Source organism: Pleurodeles waltl, chromosome 10 (genome assembly GCF_031143425.1).
Source record: "Pleurodeles waltl isolate 20211129_DDA chromosome 10, aPleWal1.hap1.20221129, whole genome shotgun sequence".
NCBI lineage: Eukaryota > Metazoa > Chordata > Amphibia > Caudata > Salamandridae > Pleurodeles > Pleurodeles waltl.
The window spans coordinates 220268960-220285958 of NC_090449.1; the positions used below are offsets into that span (position 1 = coordinate 220268960).

Here is a 16999-nt window from a genome sequence, read left to right on the forward strand (position 1 = left end):
GATATTGAAACTGAGATACCCGCTCCAGCACTGTCTAGCCAAGGAGGGGCTGGAGAACAACATTTCATAAGGTCAAAGAACAACAATAAAAGGAAAAAACAATAAAATGTGTCACAGAGAGGGGTACAATCACTAGGCAGAGTTACCACCTGAATCACCTGTATGTTGCATCAGCCCACCTCCATCTCACCTAAGGAGTAAGAAGTGCTGAGAGGATGCTTTGCATTTATCAAGGTAGATGTTTCTGTAGCCCACATCCCATCTTGTGGTGAGGGGTATATAGGCTCCAGAGGTTTTTCCAAACTATTGCAGCATTCTCTGTCTATATTCAGAATGTCAAGAGGCTCAGATAACTGCACAATTATGCTTCTTTGCAGGGAATTTTATGGATTTACTCAAGACAGGCCCTAAAAAATGCAAGGTGGAATAAGTAGCCTTGATGTGGTCTTCCTCTAGCTTCATCTTGGAAGCGCCTTACTTACAGAAAGATAAATGTTTGTCAACAGCTGTGGGCAGCTGCACCGGTAGTGCAGACATTTGTTGTAACCTTGTCAAAAGTGATGATTGTACAGAATATTTGCTAAATTTAGCATTTAAAAATAAACAAAATGGAGGCTGATAACCAACTTCCCAGGGTGCATTAAGTTCATAGGAAATGATAGTCAGCTACCACAAGCCAGCACACAAGCAGAGAGGTCAATGGGTGGCAACCACCTTTACACTAAAGAGTGAAGAGACCAGTAGAGGATCTATCCTCTATGGGACTACCTAGAAGACGTATTCCAGAGGAGCATGGCATGTTATTTTGGGCACAACTTGGCATCAGAGGCCCCTCAAACTGTTTCCTAAAACAAAATACAAAATAAACTTTTGGGATAATGATTGCACAGCTGCAGACAATACTGGTGACTGTCAACTTCAAAATGGCTGTGGGTAGACCCTACCCCATGGTAAGTAAAGTAGTTCCAGCAGGTGCTTTAAAATTGGAAGCTTAGATTGGTAGCCTTACAATAGCTTAAAGTGTGTTCATTTACTGCCTACACAGAAACCAGCAAGTCACAGTATTGACACATGTGTCCTTAAGGAATCAGCCTGCTGATGGCCCTGATCCAACTTAGGGTGAGACCATACAGCTATTGGGCCTTAGAGTGTCAGTTCATTCCTTAGCTCTGGTGGCTGTTGTGGTCCTCCCCAAAGGACCTTCGTGTGTGCTCCCCTGCTGTGCATGCACAACCAAGACCAAGGCTTTCAACTGTGCTGTTCATGAACAGCAAGTCTACAAGATTATATCTCTCAGCACTCTGAGAAGCATATGCTCTTCTGGAATCTTTCTGACTTAATATAAATCAAACACACCATTTACTCCCTGTAGAAAGTCACCAATCAAGTCACTGCAATTGTCACTCACATGACTGCACTATCTGTTGTTTATGCTGGATCCAGCTCCAACTATACCTGCGTATCCCCTTCCTTCCTTACTAACCAGACATACTTACAAGTGGGTCCACTTTAGCCAGCAAAATAGTGGGTCACATGGCTTTGGAGGTCACTACTCCCATTACAATCTAAGTCAGAACTCTGCACATAGCTACATCTTTCACTGAACTCTGCAGATGTCACCCGTCTAAATCTTTAACAGAACTCAGCAGATCACGAAATTTTCTTCAGTCTTCCTCACAACTTTGCAGATCACTACACCTGCTTCAATATATTTCACAGAACTCTGCAGATCATTACACTTGTTTCAAACTTTTTCAGAATTCTTCAGATCACTACACCTGCTTGAGTCGTTTGCAGAACTCTACAGATCACTACAACCAAAGACATTTTTCTCAGCACTCCACACATACCCAGCAGGCAAGACAGCTCTACACTGCCAGTCTTTTGCTTCTTGTAATGGTCACTTTTTTCGATGATGTATTGAGGCATTACCACTGCAGAAAAACTGTCACTTTAAATCAACAGAATATGATAAATATGAGGTAATCTACTTAACATACTTTGTCATTACAATTGCACCCTAATGTTAATTTATGTTTCTGGTTCAGTAACGTAAACAAGAGCAGTAGGAATTCGTCTGACTTTTTTACTCAGGTTTCTTAAAAAATACCCAATCATTGCATTTTCTAATGAAATAAAGCATGTAACTAAACTGACATTACAGAAAAGACAATGATTAAAACCTGAAACACTTACTGATTCTTTTTTAATGCTGGCGAAAAAGGGAAGATGATCATTGAAGACGGAGAGGAGTAACTGTACGACAACCAGCGCAAAATACACACACAAGACAACAAAGCGTAGTGAGTCACTTGGAACATCCTATAAAACAAAAATGTAAATTAGCAACTTGTACAATTCTAAGTCAAGGAGAGGGGCTATAAACATTCATAAACATATATATCCTTTTGGACTTGTACACGAAGGACTCAATGCACAAAGAAATGTGTTTTTACGTGTGAAAGGTGCCAGTTACGGATCCCAAAACATGCTTGTTTTGGTGATTTACAAGCACTTCTACTTGTACCACTTGTTACTTGAGCAGGGAATGGAAAAATATTTATGAGAAAAAAAGAGTATGGAAAAAAATGCATTGAAAATGTATGCCATTTAGAAAAATGAACCTTTTCCTTCAGACAAATCCAGAAATGGGACCTTAGGGCCAGATATACTAAACACTGGTGCAATTTGTGACCAATATTGTTGTGAGCAGTGTGTTATTTTGTGAACCAACCCATGTACAGATAGGTCAGTTGACAAAAAAAAAAGAATCACAGTGGGTCGCGATTGGACCTACCTCGTGTTTATTAATGAAGAAGATTGCAAACAGTGATCCACTACAATTTGCTGCTATCACAAGGATAGTGGCCTGCAGGAGGGAGCAGATCACCATGTCTTTGAGTGATTTTTAATAAAACAAACTTTTTTCACAGGCAGCCCGTTTTCCAATCAAATGCCTCTTCCACGTAGAGCAGCTGAAGTAAGCAAGCATCATAAGTCTATTTACAGGCTAAACAGGGTATCACCCATCGCCTTTTTGATGATGTCATTTTATCAGGCATCGCTTGCTGAAACTATTTGAAGATGAAGATTTTGTTAGCACATTATAGTGGTAAAAAGGTGGGGATGTGTTTTTTTTTTCTCACTGGAATCTAGTGCACTTCAAATACCTTTCCTCAAGATGACCCAGAAATGTGCTTACCCTGTTCCTGCACTCGTTTTCACCTGCTATCTCAGCAACTCTCCCAGACCATTCTTTAGCATCCAAACTAGCAGCACTGTAACACTACACGAAGTAACAGTAACCACGATGATAAAAGACATACAAATGAACTGTCACTGTCCAAACTAATAACCTTTAATTCTGTCTACATTCGTCCTTTATTGTTTCTTAAAATGGTTTTACAAAGTCTGACCAAAATGGAATAGGAAATCTGAAAATATGCTTAAGAAATGTATGTTTATCCAAGCCAGCACATTGGCCTGTGTCTACTTCATAGAGGTAAGCACACTGGTAGACCCATGCTGCTGCATCAAGTGGGCTGTGGGTGTCCAACAAATGGGGAGTCCCCAGTTATTCTATGTTTATGGAAGCTTTCAATAGTTCGATTGGTGGTTGCCGAGGCCCAGTCCCCCCTTGGAGGATGCAGGGTGTCCACAATGTTTACAATGTGGACTGATGACCTTGAAGAGTTGATTTTTGTTAAGGCCTTCTTCAAGAAAAGGGAGGTTAGGCTGGGCCCTTAGATGTAGGTGATGACATTCTACTAGCAATCACCCTGATGGTTTGCATTGGTGCTTAGAACTTAAGAATTGGCTTGGGTTGCTTGTCTTGCATTGCCTTTTGTCTCAGCATTTAGTGTGGAATCTTTTCACAGGGTAGTTGACTGAGCACTTGAAGCTTCGTGTATAGTACTTTAACACTAACTGTTTCTTCCACAGTCTGCCTTTGGAGTTTTCGATTATCATTTATTGTATTGCAGCAATTTGGCTGCATGGGTCTGATTCACCTGACGTTTTCATGTATATTGACATCTTGGTATATTGAAACAGTTACACAGGCATAGTGTCATTCTGGTCTTATCACCCCTTCCGCCCTTTAGTAAATAAAAAAAAAACACCAAGATTTTTGAATTTATACATGGATGCTGGAACTTTTTCCTTTTTCTTTCAAAATGCAAGCTGTCTAGTTTTCCCTGTCACCAATAGCTCTATTTTGGATTCATTAAGCCACAATAAGACATACATCAATCGTTCTAAGGTCTAGCTTTGATGTTAAATGATTATGTTTCAGCCAATGCAGTATTTGTGTGCCATTTATGTACATCCAGTTTTGGGGTCTATCTTGTCAGAACACTGGAGCAAACAGCTGCATGTGAAAGCTGAAAAGCAATAACAATAGAGAAAATCTTTAGGACTGTCCTAACTAATTATGTAAATAAAACGATTCTGACCATCTAAATTTGGAAGGAGAGAATGTTTCAGCATTGTTGCTTTAACACAAAATTCACTTCTCCGGGAAGAACAGGAGAATCTTGAAGTCCACAGAATTGGTCATTGCAAACAGGTCAGGTAGCATGAGTGCCCCTGGTGAAAGGATTTGAAGGAATGGAAGGAGCTCTAAACTGATGTTCGTCAACACCAATTATGTGCCTCTAATATTCGGTTTCTGAAACCAGACAGTAAATAATGATTCAAGTTAAAGATACTTATAACTTTTCTTCCAACATCTTGTTAGGTGAAATTAAATCAAAAATAAGATTATAGTCTGTTGCCCATTTGAAGTATTCTCTTATGCATTCTTTTAAGAGAGAGATCATGATTCATCACTTTGGTGGATAAAGTGCTAAGCAGTACAGTGATATCGGATGAAAGATTGTCCATAGGTTCTATTAAGACATACCTGGGCTCAGAGAAGGAACAGAATAATATCATCTTTCAAGCCAGGTGGGCAACACCAGCGTTTACTGCTGTAAACCTCAACAGTGGTGCCTGAACTGGTAGAAGGGTAATAGAGGTGATTTTTCATACTGATTTTAGATGGTGATACAAATTTGGCATATTTTTTGTCCCGAGCTAGGTTACTAAGACCTGGAGTGTTGCTTGCTGGTATCCTGGGCATTCATCAGAAGCTTAGATTTCATTATTATACAAATATTGAACATGTTGTAATCGTTCCCATAATATGTGCTGAACACTGCACTTCCTTTGCCTTCTGAAAGTCTGTCACAAGTGCCTTCTGAAAGTCTGTCACAAGTTTCTTGCTACAGTTTTTCTTATTCACTGTTTTAAGTTTTTTTTCACAAACATACCCATCTCTGACAAATTCTCTTCAATATAGTTCATTGGTTTCTAATTTCAGTTTCTTAAACTTGGCCAGGGTAACCTTGCCAGATGCCAATGTGATGATGTGATGTTGAATGTAGGTGTTTCATAGATCCGATCTGTTTCTGCATCTTCCATGGCACAGTCCTGAATTTTGTTGAAAACATTCTTACATTTGGAATTAGTTATCTTTTTCATGTCTCCTATTGGACGACACTCTTGAGACTTGGCTCTGCAGGAGGGTTTCCTTATGCCAGGCATATGTTGATGGAGAGCACAATGGAACTGAACCAGATTTGTGACTTCACAACAAAGGTGAAGAGCAGATCTAGGATCTGGCACTTGTTGTGAGTTGTACTTTTTACAAGTAGGTTGATTCCCAGTTTGCAAGTTACCTGAAAGGCAATAAAGGCGTATTTGTCCACCACAATGAAGCCACCCATGAAGATAAATATTTACTTTAAAGACTAAGGCCCACATTATGACTTTGGCGGTATCACAGTGAGACCATCAAAGCCACGAGTGCCAGAAGACCGCCAGTGCTAGCGGTCTTCCGCCTGCCATAATATGGTTACTGCTGGATTTCCGCCACATTTAGGGCGGATATCCGGCAGTAGCCATGCTAGAGGATGAGGCGCCTGGGGGGTGCTACCACCTACACCGCCCTGCCAGTAGGACGCCGCCAGCTGTATTTTGACCATACAGATGGCCTGGCAGTGTCCTGCTGGTGGGGCGCTGCTGGCGGTAGCAGCGCCTCTACCCTACCGGACGACCTCCTCGCCAGACAAGGTAAGTCGGGCGTCCGACAGAGGAGGGGGTGGGAGGGTGGGGGGTGTTGTGTTTGAGTGTGTGGTGTGTGTGTGTGAATGTGTGTGTGTGTGTGTGTGTGTGTGTGTGTATGCGTCTGTGAGTGTTGTGGTGTATGCGTAGTTGTATGCATGTGAGTGAATGCTTGTATGAATGTTACAGTGAGTGCGCGTCCGCATGTCAGTGTGTATGCGTGTGAGCATGTTAGTGTGTATGCGTGTGAGCATGTTAGTGTGGATGCGTGAGTATGTGTGAGTGGATGCATGTATGGACGAGTGTGAGTGAATGCGTGAATGGAAGTGGAGGTGAATGGGTGTATGCTTGGTGCGTGTGGGTGTGTGTGTGCATGATTGTGGGGAAAGAGGCGCTGTGACTCTAGGTGGTGGGGGTGCTGTGACTCTAGGGGGTGGGGGATACTGTGACTCTAGGGGGGTGGGGGTGCTGAGACTCTAGGGGGGTGGAGGAGTCAGGTGATTGCTGGGGGGGGGGTGCCGTCTACTGTTGACAGGGAAGGAATTCCCTGTCACCGGTAGCCCTACCGCCATGGTTTTCGTGGCGTTGCTGCCGCTGCGGAAGCCATGGCAGTAGGCCGGCTCATTATACCACCGGCAGTCTTGTGTGGACCACTGGGTCAGAGATGCACATCTACGGCCCAGCGGTTCATACCGCCATGGCGGTATGAATGGAGATGTGGCGGGTTGGCAGAGGCAAACCCGCCACACTCATAATTTGGAAGTATACAACGCCAGCCTGTTGGTAGTGATACCGCCACATTAACCCTTGTGGTCAAAAGACCGCCAGGGTCAAAATGAGGTCCTAAGAGAAGATAGCAAGTTCGATTACCTCCTCCGGGAAGAAGGGATTCTTTCAGGATTTGTGAAAGATAAAAGCTAGAATTAAGATGTTGTTGGGTCTGGGTGTGCACCAGTCAAGCTGCTCTTCAAAGGAACAACATGGCAATCTATCCTGTACATTGCACTTTAATCTTTTTTCACGATTCGTGATGACTACTTTGTGTCTGCCAACTCTCTCTGTGGTCTCGGGAAATAGTTTGTCAAACACAGTGTGTGAGTTAGCAGAACTGACACATGCCTTGTACCATGTTACAATCCTGCACTGGATCATAACAAGTTCTTGGATCGTGACAGTATGTCTTGTATTTGGTAGCTGAACACATGTTGATGACACTGATCTGAAGAGATATATTCAATGGGTTTTTTGTGTTCTTTGAGAACCTGTTTGGGGTATTTTGGAGGCTGACATGTTGCATGGTTATGGACCACAAAAGAATAAGTGTGATGTATTAGATTACAGGTCACTGCTGATTTTGAAGTCTAGGTCTCTAGGATGGTTGTAAAGTTATGTCAAAATACGTTATGTGTACTGAGGTTGACTGAGCTTGTGAGAAAAGCGATATGCATTCTAACCGAGTGGGTGTTGATTTGTGTGCTCAAGGACGTGCATGCTCTGTGCAAAGGGGCTGCACTGTTTGATGGGAAACAGTTTAAAATGTAGCTTGATTCGCTCAATGGGGAAGTGGTTAGGTTAGCTTGCAAGACGATGACAGAAACATTTTAAGGCATGGGCAAAGTGGGCTCTGGCCCAGGGCCCCAGTCTTTGAGGGGCACCCTGATAGAACCAGCTCTGTTCTGCAGAGTCTTGCCCTAATGACTTTGAATATTTCTTAAACAGAGGGTGATGTTTTAGAGTCTATTAAGGACATTTTGCAGAGAAATGTGTTTGTGTTTCACGCACCATCCATAAAAAAAGTGTCTTTTAGGTCAAAACAGCCCTCACACATGAGAAATATGAGAGTGTCACAGAGATTATTTGCAGTAATATTAGTGACCTGCTGCTGTGTTTCAATATTGAAAAAACAAGTCACTATCCCTAACAGATGTAAACACATTTATAATTTGGACAAGTGTTCCTGTGCAATGTCTGTGATTTGGCCAAAAATGGCCTGAAAAAGCTGAAAATGGATCATAAATTCAAAGCCGTTCCTAACAGCGGCACTCAAAATACGTTTCGCCCAGGGTCCTCCAAATCCTTCAAATGTTCCTGGACGATGGACTGAATGCCAACCTCGACGGTAAGTTGACGATGGACTGCGGATCTTGCGTGTGCACCTGCAACACTAACTAGTAACGTGACAAAGCATACAGTGATTTTGAACTTTTTCCATAATATTTTGTGCGTTCACGTCTATATAATGGCAAAATGAATCATTACAAACAATTTGGGAAAAATATGAAAAAACGTTCAAAAAAGTAAGTACCTTAAACAAATTCTGTAAGATTTTAGATCTTAGCTGGAACAGGGAACACAGCAATACTAATATCCAATAAAACAGCAGCACACATGAAGACCGAACACCTTGAATCCTTTCATACTGAATAATGAACACAGCAAGGATCTGCAATAGAGCATAATACACTGTGATTACACATTTTTGATATTAAAAACATTTTTCTTAATAATAAAGCACAAAAGTAAATACAATATTCTCCAAATTACTTTAACACAGTGAGTTTAACTTACAAACACTAAAGCCGTTTTGGATTCATGAGTGTTCGATGCAAACAAATTTAATTTGCTGACTTGTTAGAGAACTCTCTTCACATAAAAAAATGCATTAAAGTAGTGTGCTAGATGCCAATCAAATATCAAGATACCTTCAGATAACTATGTAGTCAGTCGACATTGAAATGCACAGGCCTTTTTGTACCCTGAGAACAAAGGAAACATTAAACTTACTAATTTCTAGGTGCTCAAACAGTATGAAGGAACAGTAAACCCTGCTATTGAGATTTTGCCTTTGAACTCACTCCGTAATACTCCTGAACAGACAAAATATCACATCAAGCCTTTAAAGAAACCAAAGATTAACGTCCCCATCCCATGCTATTCATAAACTGCCCTGCCCTTTGCGGTGAAAGACCAAGCTGGCCAGCTTGGAATTGGTACTGTAGAACATCACAGATCACTATTGACATAGCATCACTTGAAAGAAGTTGGCCCCGAAGGTGGAGCACGATATTGTTTGAGGAAAAAATATTTGCTATTTATTTAAAAGTTTTATTGCTTGCTACCTGTTTCCATCTGGTCACTTCAGAGAGCTGTAGACGAGAAAATGTTGATCAATGGAGCAAAACCTTTTCTGGTGTTTTTAACCATACTGTTACGGAAACCTCTTGCTGGGCGAACTTGAAGAGTTCTGTTTTCAGATGTTTTCTGACCAAAATGTAATTTCTGACTCTCAGATCTGCGTTCCAGTGGTTCCTAGGTCGGGGCAATTGACTACCAGGATCTGTCACCATATTTACGCCATTTGAAGAAATGCTATGTGATGAGGTGTACAGTCTGTGTCCTGGCTGGTGAATACTAGGATGGTAATGGATTAAGATTTTGGGCTGTTCCTCCAGTAAGCTTTAAGAACCATGCAGTGGACCTTGAACATGAGTCCTGCTTCCACTAGCAGCCACATCAGTGCTTTCAGCGCTGGTTTGGTGTGTCCAAATTAAGAGCATTCAGGCCCAATCAAGCAGCCTACTTTGACAGCCATTAGAGCCTCTCAACGAGTTTCTTGGGAAGCCCTAAGAAGATGGCGTTACAATATTGAAGCATGCCATGCTAAGTGCTCTCATAAATTCAACATGGTGAACAGTTTGAAGGAGTGGACGAATTTGGACGAATTCGTCAGAGGCTGGTGAGCTATATGTTAACCTCATTAACATCTGGATTTATTTGTGGCTCAAAGAAAATCTCTGCATCGACGATAATCCTTACCTCCTTGGTTCTGAAGACATTTTAGATCTTCGGATCAAATTAAGAGAGTATGGAGTCAGGGTCACACAGGCCTAAAAGTAGGATTCCGGCATTTGCTCCATTCATGCATGGTAGATGAGCGGAAGGAAAAAGAAAGCATGGACACGAACTGTGTTCAAAGCTCTGGATACTCATGAGAGGAGAGCATAAGCTTCTTTGCAGGTGTGTCTGACTTATAATGTAGCAAAGACCACTGGAACTTTATGGCAGATGTGGCAGGACTGACTCAATTTTGTCGAAAGAAAGACCAAGTTATGCGGATTGATGAAAAACGTGCAGTGGCAGTATTACTTTATTGTTTTCTTATTTTAACTATGTTAACATTGTCTGAACAAATATTTGACAAGTTTAACACGTTACTACAACATTCATCAAATAAAAAGTGAGTGCCAACTTTGGCAAGGGTGTGTCATTGTGCGGAACCTCATGTGATTCTTTTTTTTAAATAACTTGATTCTTGTGAGCTGGAAAAAAATTCCATTTGCGGAAATCTGCAAATTATGGTGGTGCATTATGTTACAAGTGCTGTAAATCTATAATTATATGAAAAATGCTGGGAATATAGAATCAAACAACCCTATCGGCCTTGATTATGCCGAGTGAATGGTATAGGAAGAGTGTTAATCAATATGGCCAAACACACATTTAAATTGACAATGGACACTCCCTATTTAGGGTGACCATTAGTAGCTTCTATCCCCTGAATAAGCTAATTTATCTAAAAAACAAAACCTTCTTAATTATTGTTAGCAATGGGGTTTCTCGTTGGTTAGGGTATGTACCTCAGCCAGGCAGAAGCCACCACTCTAGTCAGCGCGAGAAAGTTACACAATAAAAATAACCTGTTCTTCATGGGTCAGCTTTCTGCTAGCTGCAGGGAAGACCAACAGCACTCCAACATGCTAGTAACACTAGCAATCAGAAGCTCCTCACATTTGGGAGTTGGAGCGAGTCACCATTGAAACACTCACCGAGCAGGAAAATCCCACACGCACTAGTAACCCCAACACAGTAAAGTCATGAGCAAACACTATGTGCTGCTCACAGGAGGCTTAGGAACCAAATATAGCACTCCCCTAGGTGCTAAGGTTGCAGGGCCAGGGGCAGCAAGTGAACAGCAGGAATCCTATGCTGGACCCTGGGAGAACACTGGGGATGCACAGAAACAAGATAACAGCAGCAGGCCAGCACATCAGGGTCCTTGGGGTGAAGTGCCAGACCTTCTTGTGACCGAGCAGACCACAGGTCAGTACAACAAGCAGGTCAGTGCTATTGGTGGTTTCTCCTAGCAGTATATCAACTCCTTCAGGCAGTGTACAGAGCAAGCAGCACCTGGTTACAAGTCCACACAGTCTCAAAAGATGGGGCTACAGCCCTTGTACTTATACTCAAAATGTCTTTGATCTAGGGGGCATTTCAAAAGAACCTCCCTCTTCAACCCCGGCTCTGGCTTCAGACATCAGTAGGGGGTAAACGAGTCCTTTGTGTGAGGGCAGGACACAGCATATACAAATGTAAGTGCACCTCGTCTCCCTCTCTCCTAGCCCAGGAACACCATTCAACATGTAGATGTAATCCTGTTACACCTCCATCCTCCCTGTGTGCACAAAGTGGAGCTGTCACTCTGCCCCAGACATGTTTTGCTGCAAAGCACCAGAGTTAGAAGCACAGAGAAATGCCCACTTTATAAAAGTGGCATTGCTAAAACAGTAATGTAAAATCCACCTACACCAGTAAGCAGAATTTCTCACTATCATTTCAAACATACTAAACATGCCCACGCTACTTCTAACATATCAGAAATTACCATTTAGACATAAGGGAATTCCCAATGCAAACCTAAGAGAGGAGCAGCACTCATAGTAGTTAAAATAGAAAAAGGCTGTTTGTAACAATTAGGACATGTAAAACATAAAAATATATGGCCTACCTTTTAAATACACAGCACCCTGCCCATAGGGCTATCTATGGCCTACCTTAGGGGTGACGTAGGTGTAGTAAAAAGGGAGTTTAGGCCTTGACAAGTAGTTTGACTTGCAAAGTCAATGTAGTAGTAAACTGCACATGCAGGCACCACAGGGGCAGGCCTGAGACAAGTTTAAAAGGCTATTTCTGTGGGTGGCAATCTGTTCTGCAGGCCAATAGTAGCAATTAATTTTTAGGCCCTGGGTATATGGTACACCAATTTACAAGGGACTTACAGGTAAATTAAATAAGCCAAATAGGTGGAAGCCAATTATACCAAGCTTTATGGGGGAAAGCGCATGCATTTTAGCACTGTTCAGTAGTAGTAAAGTGCCTAGAGTCCTAAAGCCAACAAAAATCGGTGAGAAAAATAGAAGGAGAAAGGCAAAATCGTTGGGGATAACCCTGCAGCAAGGGCCATTTCCAACAATTATCAATACTTTGGGCTTGTTAATGACAGTGAATGCCAGTACAAGAAAAAACTGCAACATTTCAGATGATTTTCTAATGAGGGCTGAGTAACTATTTAGCTGAACCATCACAGAATTGGAATACTTCCTTCAACTTATAGTTATTCATTAAGGAGACATTATCATTTGCACTTGACCAGAGTATAAAGAGTAAAATTGTATTATGTTCTAATAGTGCACAACATGTTAATGCGACTAGTCTACAAGTAAACAATCATTGGCAAAAAGGAGCATGTCTCATCTTTAAAAGGCACTTGTTGAGCTGTTCGCTTTGTCAATACATGTTTGCATTGGTGTTAGCCCAAAGAAAAAATCCAGAAATAGCCGCTGGTGCATGGTGACACATTCACATGCATGCAAACGCTCAGGTGGCCATCATGGAATGTTTCTTCTGATAAAGTAAAAACATTCTAAGGTGGTCATCAGCGCAACAAAACATAGGTAGCTACACTGGCAGTTATCTTTGAATTATTTTCTAATAAAGAAACATTTCAAGATAGTAGCCGATGACTATGCATGTGTGCACATGTATTGTCATGTACTGCCAGCCATTTTTTATATTTTTTCAAAGTGTGATTTTCATTTCCAAGATGGATTGCGGCTAGTTTAATAGTGTGCCTTTTTTTAAAAAAAAACGAATGCATGTGATTTCCCACAAACCAAAAAAAAGGAACCAGTGTTTTACATTTTTTTTAAAATAAGGTGCAAGCGGGAAGAGGTGGCTGGGAGCAATGGATGTGCAGAGAAGAGAGCAGTGCTGTATTGGAATGTTTCCTAAAAAGGTCATAGAAGCACCTTTTTTTCCTGAGTAGAATGTTCTCTAGGAGATGCAGGTAACTGCCTTTTAGTTTTTAGATAACAACTTTTGATACACTAGTCTATCCATCTAGCTAATAAAGATAATACACTGTTCCAGCTAGAAAAGGAAAGGATGCTCAAGAAGGGTCCTAATCTTTAGGAGCAAAAAACCTCACACACCCAAAAGGGTGTCATGCTTCATCATCGGAGTTGCTCCTCGTCAGACTGGCGCTGCAATGTCTGACAGGCACCACCCCGAATGGGGGGGCTCTTTGCCAGAGATCTTAATCAAAGATGATGCCACGACCCTACATAAGAGTGTGAAGGAAGGAGATTAAAAGAAAGTGGTTTTAAGATTGACTCTCTGAGTGCAAATGCGGCGCTAAAAAAGTATAAATATGGGCCTGAGTCTGGCAGTGGGAAAAAAACAGGTAACTCAACTGACAGGTTAATGTGAAATGGTGACACTACTTTCAGGAGAAATTTAGGGTTTGTCCTAAGGACTACTCTATCTTTATGTATTTGGAAAAAGGGTTCTTCTAAAATGAAAGCTTGTAATTTACTTACACGTCGTAGGGAAGTGATAGCCACTAAAAAGGCAACTTTCCATGAAAGATACTGCAGAGAACAGGAGTGCATAGGGTCAAATGATGGACACATGAGTCTAGTAAGGACATATTAAGGTTCCATACTGGAGCTGAAGGAACCCTGGGTGGAATAACCCTCTTATGTCCTTTCATAAATGCTTTAATTCAAAAAATTCTAAACAAAGAAATATGTTGTCTGTTTTTGAGGTAAGCAGCTAAAGCTACTAAATGAAGTCTAGTAGATAAGTATGCTAAATTTGCCTTTTGTAAATGTGGCAGATAGCAAACAGTACCTTGCACTGATGTTTTGAGTGCATCAAAGTGTTTAGGTTGACAATAGCATACAAAACGTTTCCATTTTGCAGCATAACACTGTCTAATTGTAGGTTTAGGTTTCTCTCTAAGAATCCCCATACATTCAGAGGGAAGTTGTAACATCCAAACTCTATGACATCAGGAACCATATCGCAAGATTGAGTGTTTTGGGGTCTTGATATATGATTTGACCTGGCTTTTGAGTCAAAAGGTCTGGTCTGTTGGGAAGTTTATGGTGGGGAACCACAGCCATATCCAACAGTGTTGTGTACCAAGGCTGACGTGCCCATGTGGGGGCTACAAGGATCATGGTGAGTGATGTTTGTCTCAGTTTGCGAACCAGAAATGGAATGAGTGGAAGAGGCAGAAAAGTGTAAGCAAATATCCCTGATCAGACACAAAGCTTTGGCATTTTGAATTTCCTACGGTAGGGAAGAGATCTATTTCTGGTGTTCCCCACAGATGAAGGTATTGGTGAAGTTCCCAACCGGTGGACTTGCTGCATACTGCTTAGGGGGTCTGCAAACTGATTTTCCAATCCTGGGAGATATTCTTCCAGTAACTGAATGTGACTGTGAATTACCCGTTTACAAATTGTCTGAGCTAAAACGGACAAGTGAGAGAAGTGTCTCCCCCCGTTTCTGCAGATAATACATGGTTGTCATATTTTCTGTACGGGCTAGAACCACTTTGTGGGAGAGTTGTGGCATAAATGTGTCGCGTGGGCTCTCATTATTCTAAATGAGACTACTAGATTTCTAGGTAGCAGGATCGTTCACGGTGTGGGGGACTGAGTCTGACCCACTTGGAAGGACCTCTGTCACCCTAAATCCAGTTTTGCTCCGGCTAACTAGCAGTGCCTCATCTCTCCCAAGAGGAAGGGATGATTGGGCAGCCGAGCGCATGAAATCTTTGGAACTTCTCAGGGAAGTCGTGGTCACTCAGATCCAAACCAGCGTTCTCATTTACAGTATGATCTCATATACAAATGACAAAGGCAGTTTAAGTTTTATATATTGTTTTAATAAAACAACTGCATTTTAGATTTTAAGGCGTGAGCCGCAATAACCAGAACCATACAACACAGTAGGATTGAAATAGTCACGAGGAGAGTGAAACATAAGAATAACGCTATCATGGTGTTAACAATTTCTACTCTCTCTCAGCTAGTTCTATTTCTAGCACAGCATGTTAAGCTTCTAATTTGCCTTTCAGATTCCCTGGGAAGACATCAACCCCCATACCTGAGCAAAGGCCTGTGATCTGGTTCAGCATCTGCAAAGAGACAGTCAGCGTCTAGTTGTGGTTCCCTGGTCGGACTCTCCCTCTTGCATGCATTGGGACAAGGAAGTGTTTTTATAACTGACATGTCAACGTGATCACAAAATGTCCCTACGCAAGAACGCCAAAGACTAAACTCCTACCACGTCTATCGGCAATGTACCAGACTGTATCCTTGACTGAAGCACAGAGTGAACAGGAATGTGTTATTGAGAACTCCAGTGCTGAAGTAGGCTAAACAGTGTGATATAAAAAATAAAACAAGACCGTAGAACTGGTTATTTGAAAAATAACAGTACGAAGCCGAATAAAAAGCAATTAGAGCAAAGTGCACAGAGGCTCTAAGCTGCGAGCAAAGGAATAAAATACATCCAGGGCAAAGTGCACAAAGGCCTAAAGCCTGAAGCTAATGCGCAAAGGATACACAAAACTGACCACACTACAAATGCTTTGAGCACTAGAAAGACTGCAAGTAAATCCAAGTAGTTGATGTGATAAGTTTGTTGAATGGGATCCCATCTGCTGTGTATTGTAAGGTTGTTGAGGTGAGCTACCCAACCTATCTGTGATGCATCTGTAGTGAAAGTGATTTGAGGCATAGGGTCTGGAAAGGGCCGCCCCTTTGAAAAGTTGGTGGGATTCCACCATTGCAGAGAGTGGTGAGTCTGCCGTTCAAACAACACTAGATTCTGAAGATGACCCTGTGACTGAGACCACAGACAAGACAGACACTGCTCTAATGGACGCATGTGTAGTCTGACCTGAGGAACGATGGCAATGCAGGAAGCCATCATCCCTAATAGCTGCATGACTAGTCTCACTGTGTAAGTGTGGTTCTCCTCTAATTGGGACAGAAGTTTTGGAAAGCTTGAATCTGTGCAGGGTTTGGATATGCAAGCCCTGAGTGAGTATTGAGCATTGCTCCAAGATAAGGCTATATCTGTGTGGGTTGGAGATGGGATTTGAGACAGGTTGATTGTAAATCATAGAGTGTGTAAAAGGTTTACTGTGTTCTGAGTATGCTTTTGACATTGTTGAATGATACTGGTTTTGATGAGTCAATCGTCCAAGTTTGGGAAAACGTGAATATGTTGTCTTCTGAGGGATGCAGCTTCGACCGCTAAGCATTTTGTGAATACCCTTGGAGGGGTTGTTACCCTGAATGGTAGAACCTTGAATTGACATTGTTTTCCCACAGTGAGAAATCTGAGGTATTTCCAATGTGCTGGATGCATGGGAATGTGGAAGTAAGCATCTTTGAGATCTAATGCTGCCTTGTAATCTCCTTACTGTAATATGGGAATAACATTTTGCAGAGTGACCATATGAAAATGCTCTGAAAGCATGTATAGGTTGAGAGGTCTGAGATCTAGAAATGGTCTTAATGACCTGTCTTTCTTTGGTATAAGGAAGTAGACCCATCTTTCTTTGGTATAAAGAAGTATAGGTAATATACTCCTAACCCTTGTTGAGACAGGGGAATTGGTTCTATAGCACCATTTGAGAAGAAGGGATTGTACCTCTTCTTTCAAGAGAATGAGATGATTGTGTGAGAGTTTGTGAACACGAGGGGGAATATTTGGTGGAGTGGAAATGAGCTCTAGACATGTGGATAATTGTTAG

At 41.8% G+C, this 16999-nt stretch overlaps 1 protein-coding gene across 1 annotated transcript in view; it reads right to left on the reverse strand.

Annotated features, from left to right (window-relative positions):
• LOC138261344 (multidrug resistance-associated protein 1-like) overlaps positions 1 to 16999 on the reverse strand; it is a 616610-nt gene that overhangs the window by 413130 nt on the left and 186481 nt on the right. Inside the window, exons 4-5 of the mRNA XM_069210192.1 lie at positions 8411 to 8548; positions 2197 to 2322 (exon numbers count right to left, since the gene is read on the reverse strand). Coding sequence (XP_069066293.1) covers positions 2197 to 2322; positions 8411 to 8548 — 264 coding nt within the window. The remainder of the gene's footprint in view (positions 1 to 2196; positions 2323 to 8410; positions 8549 to 16999) is intronic.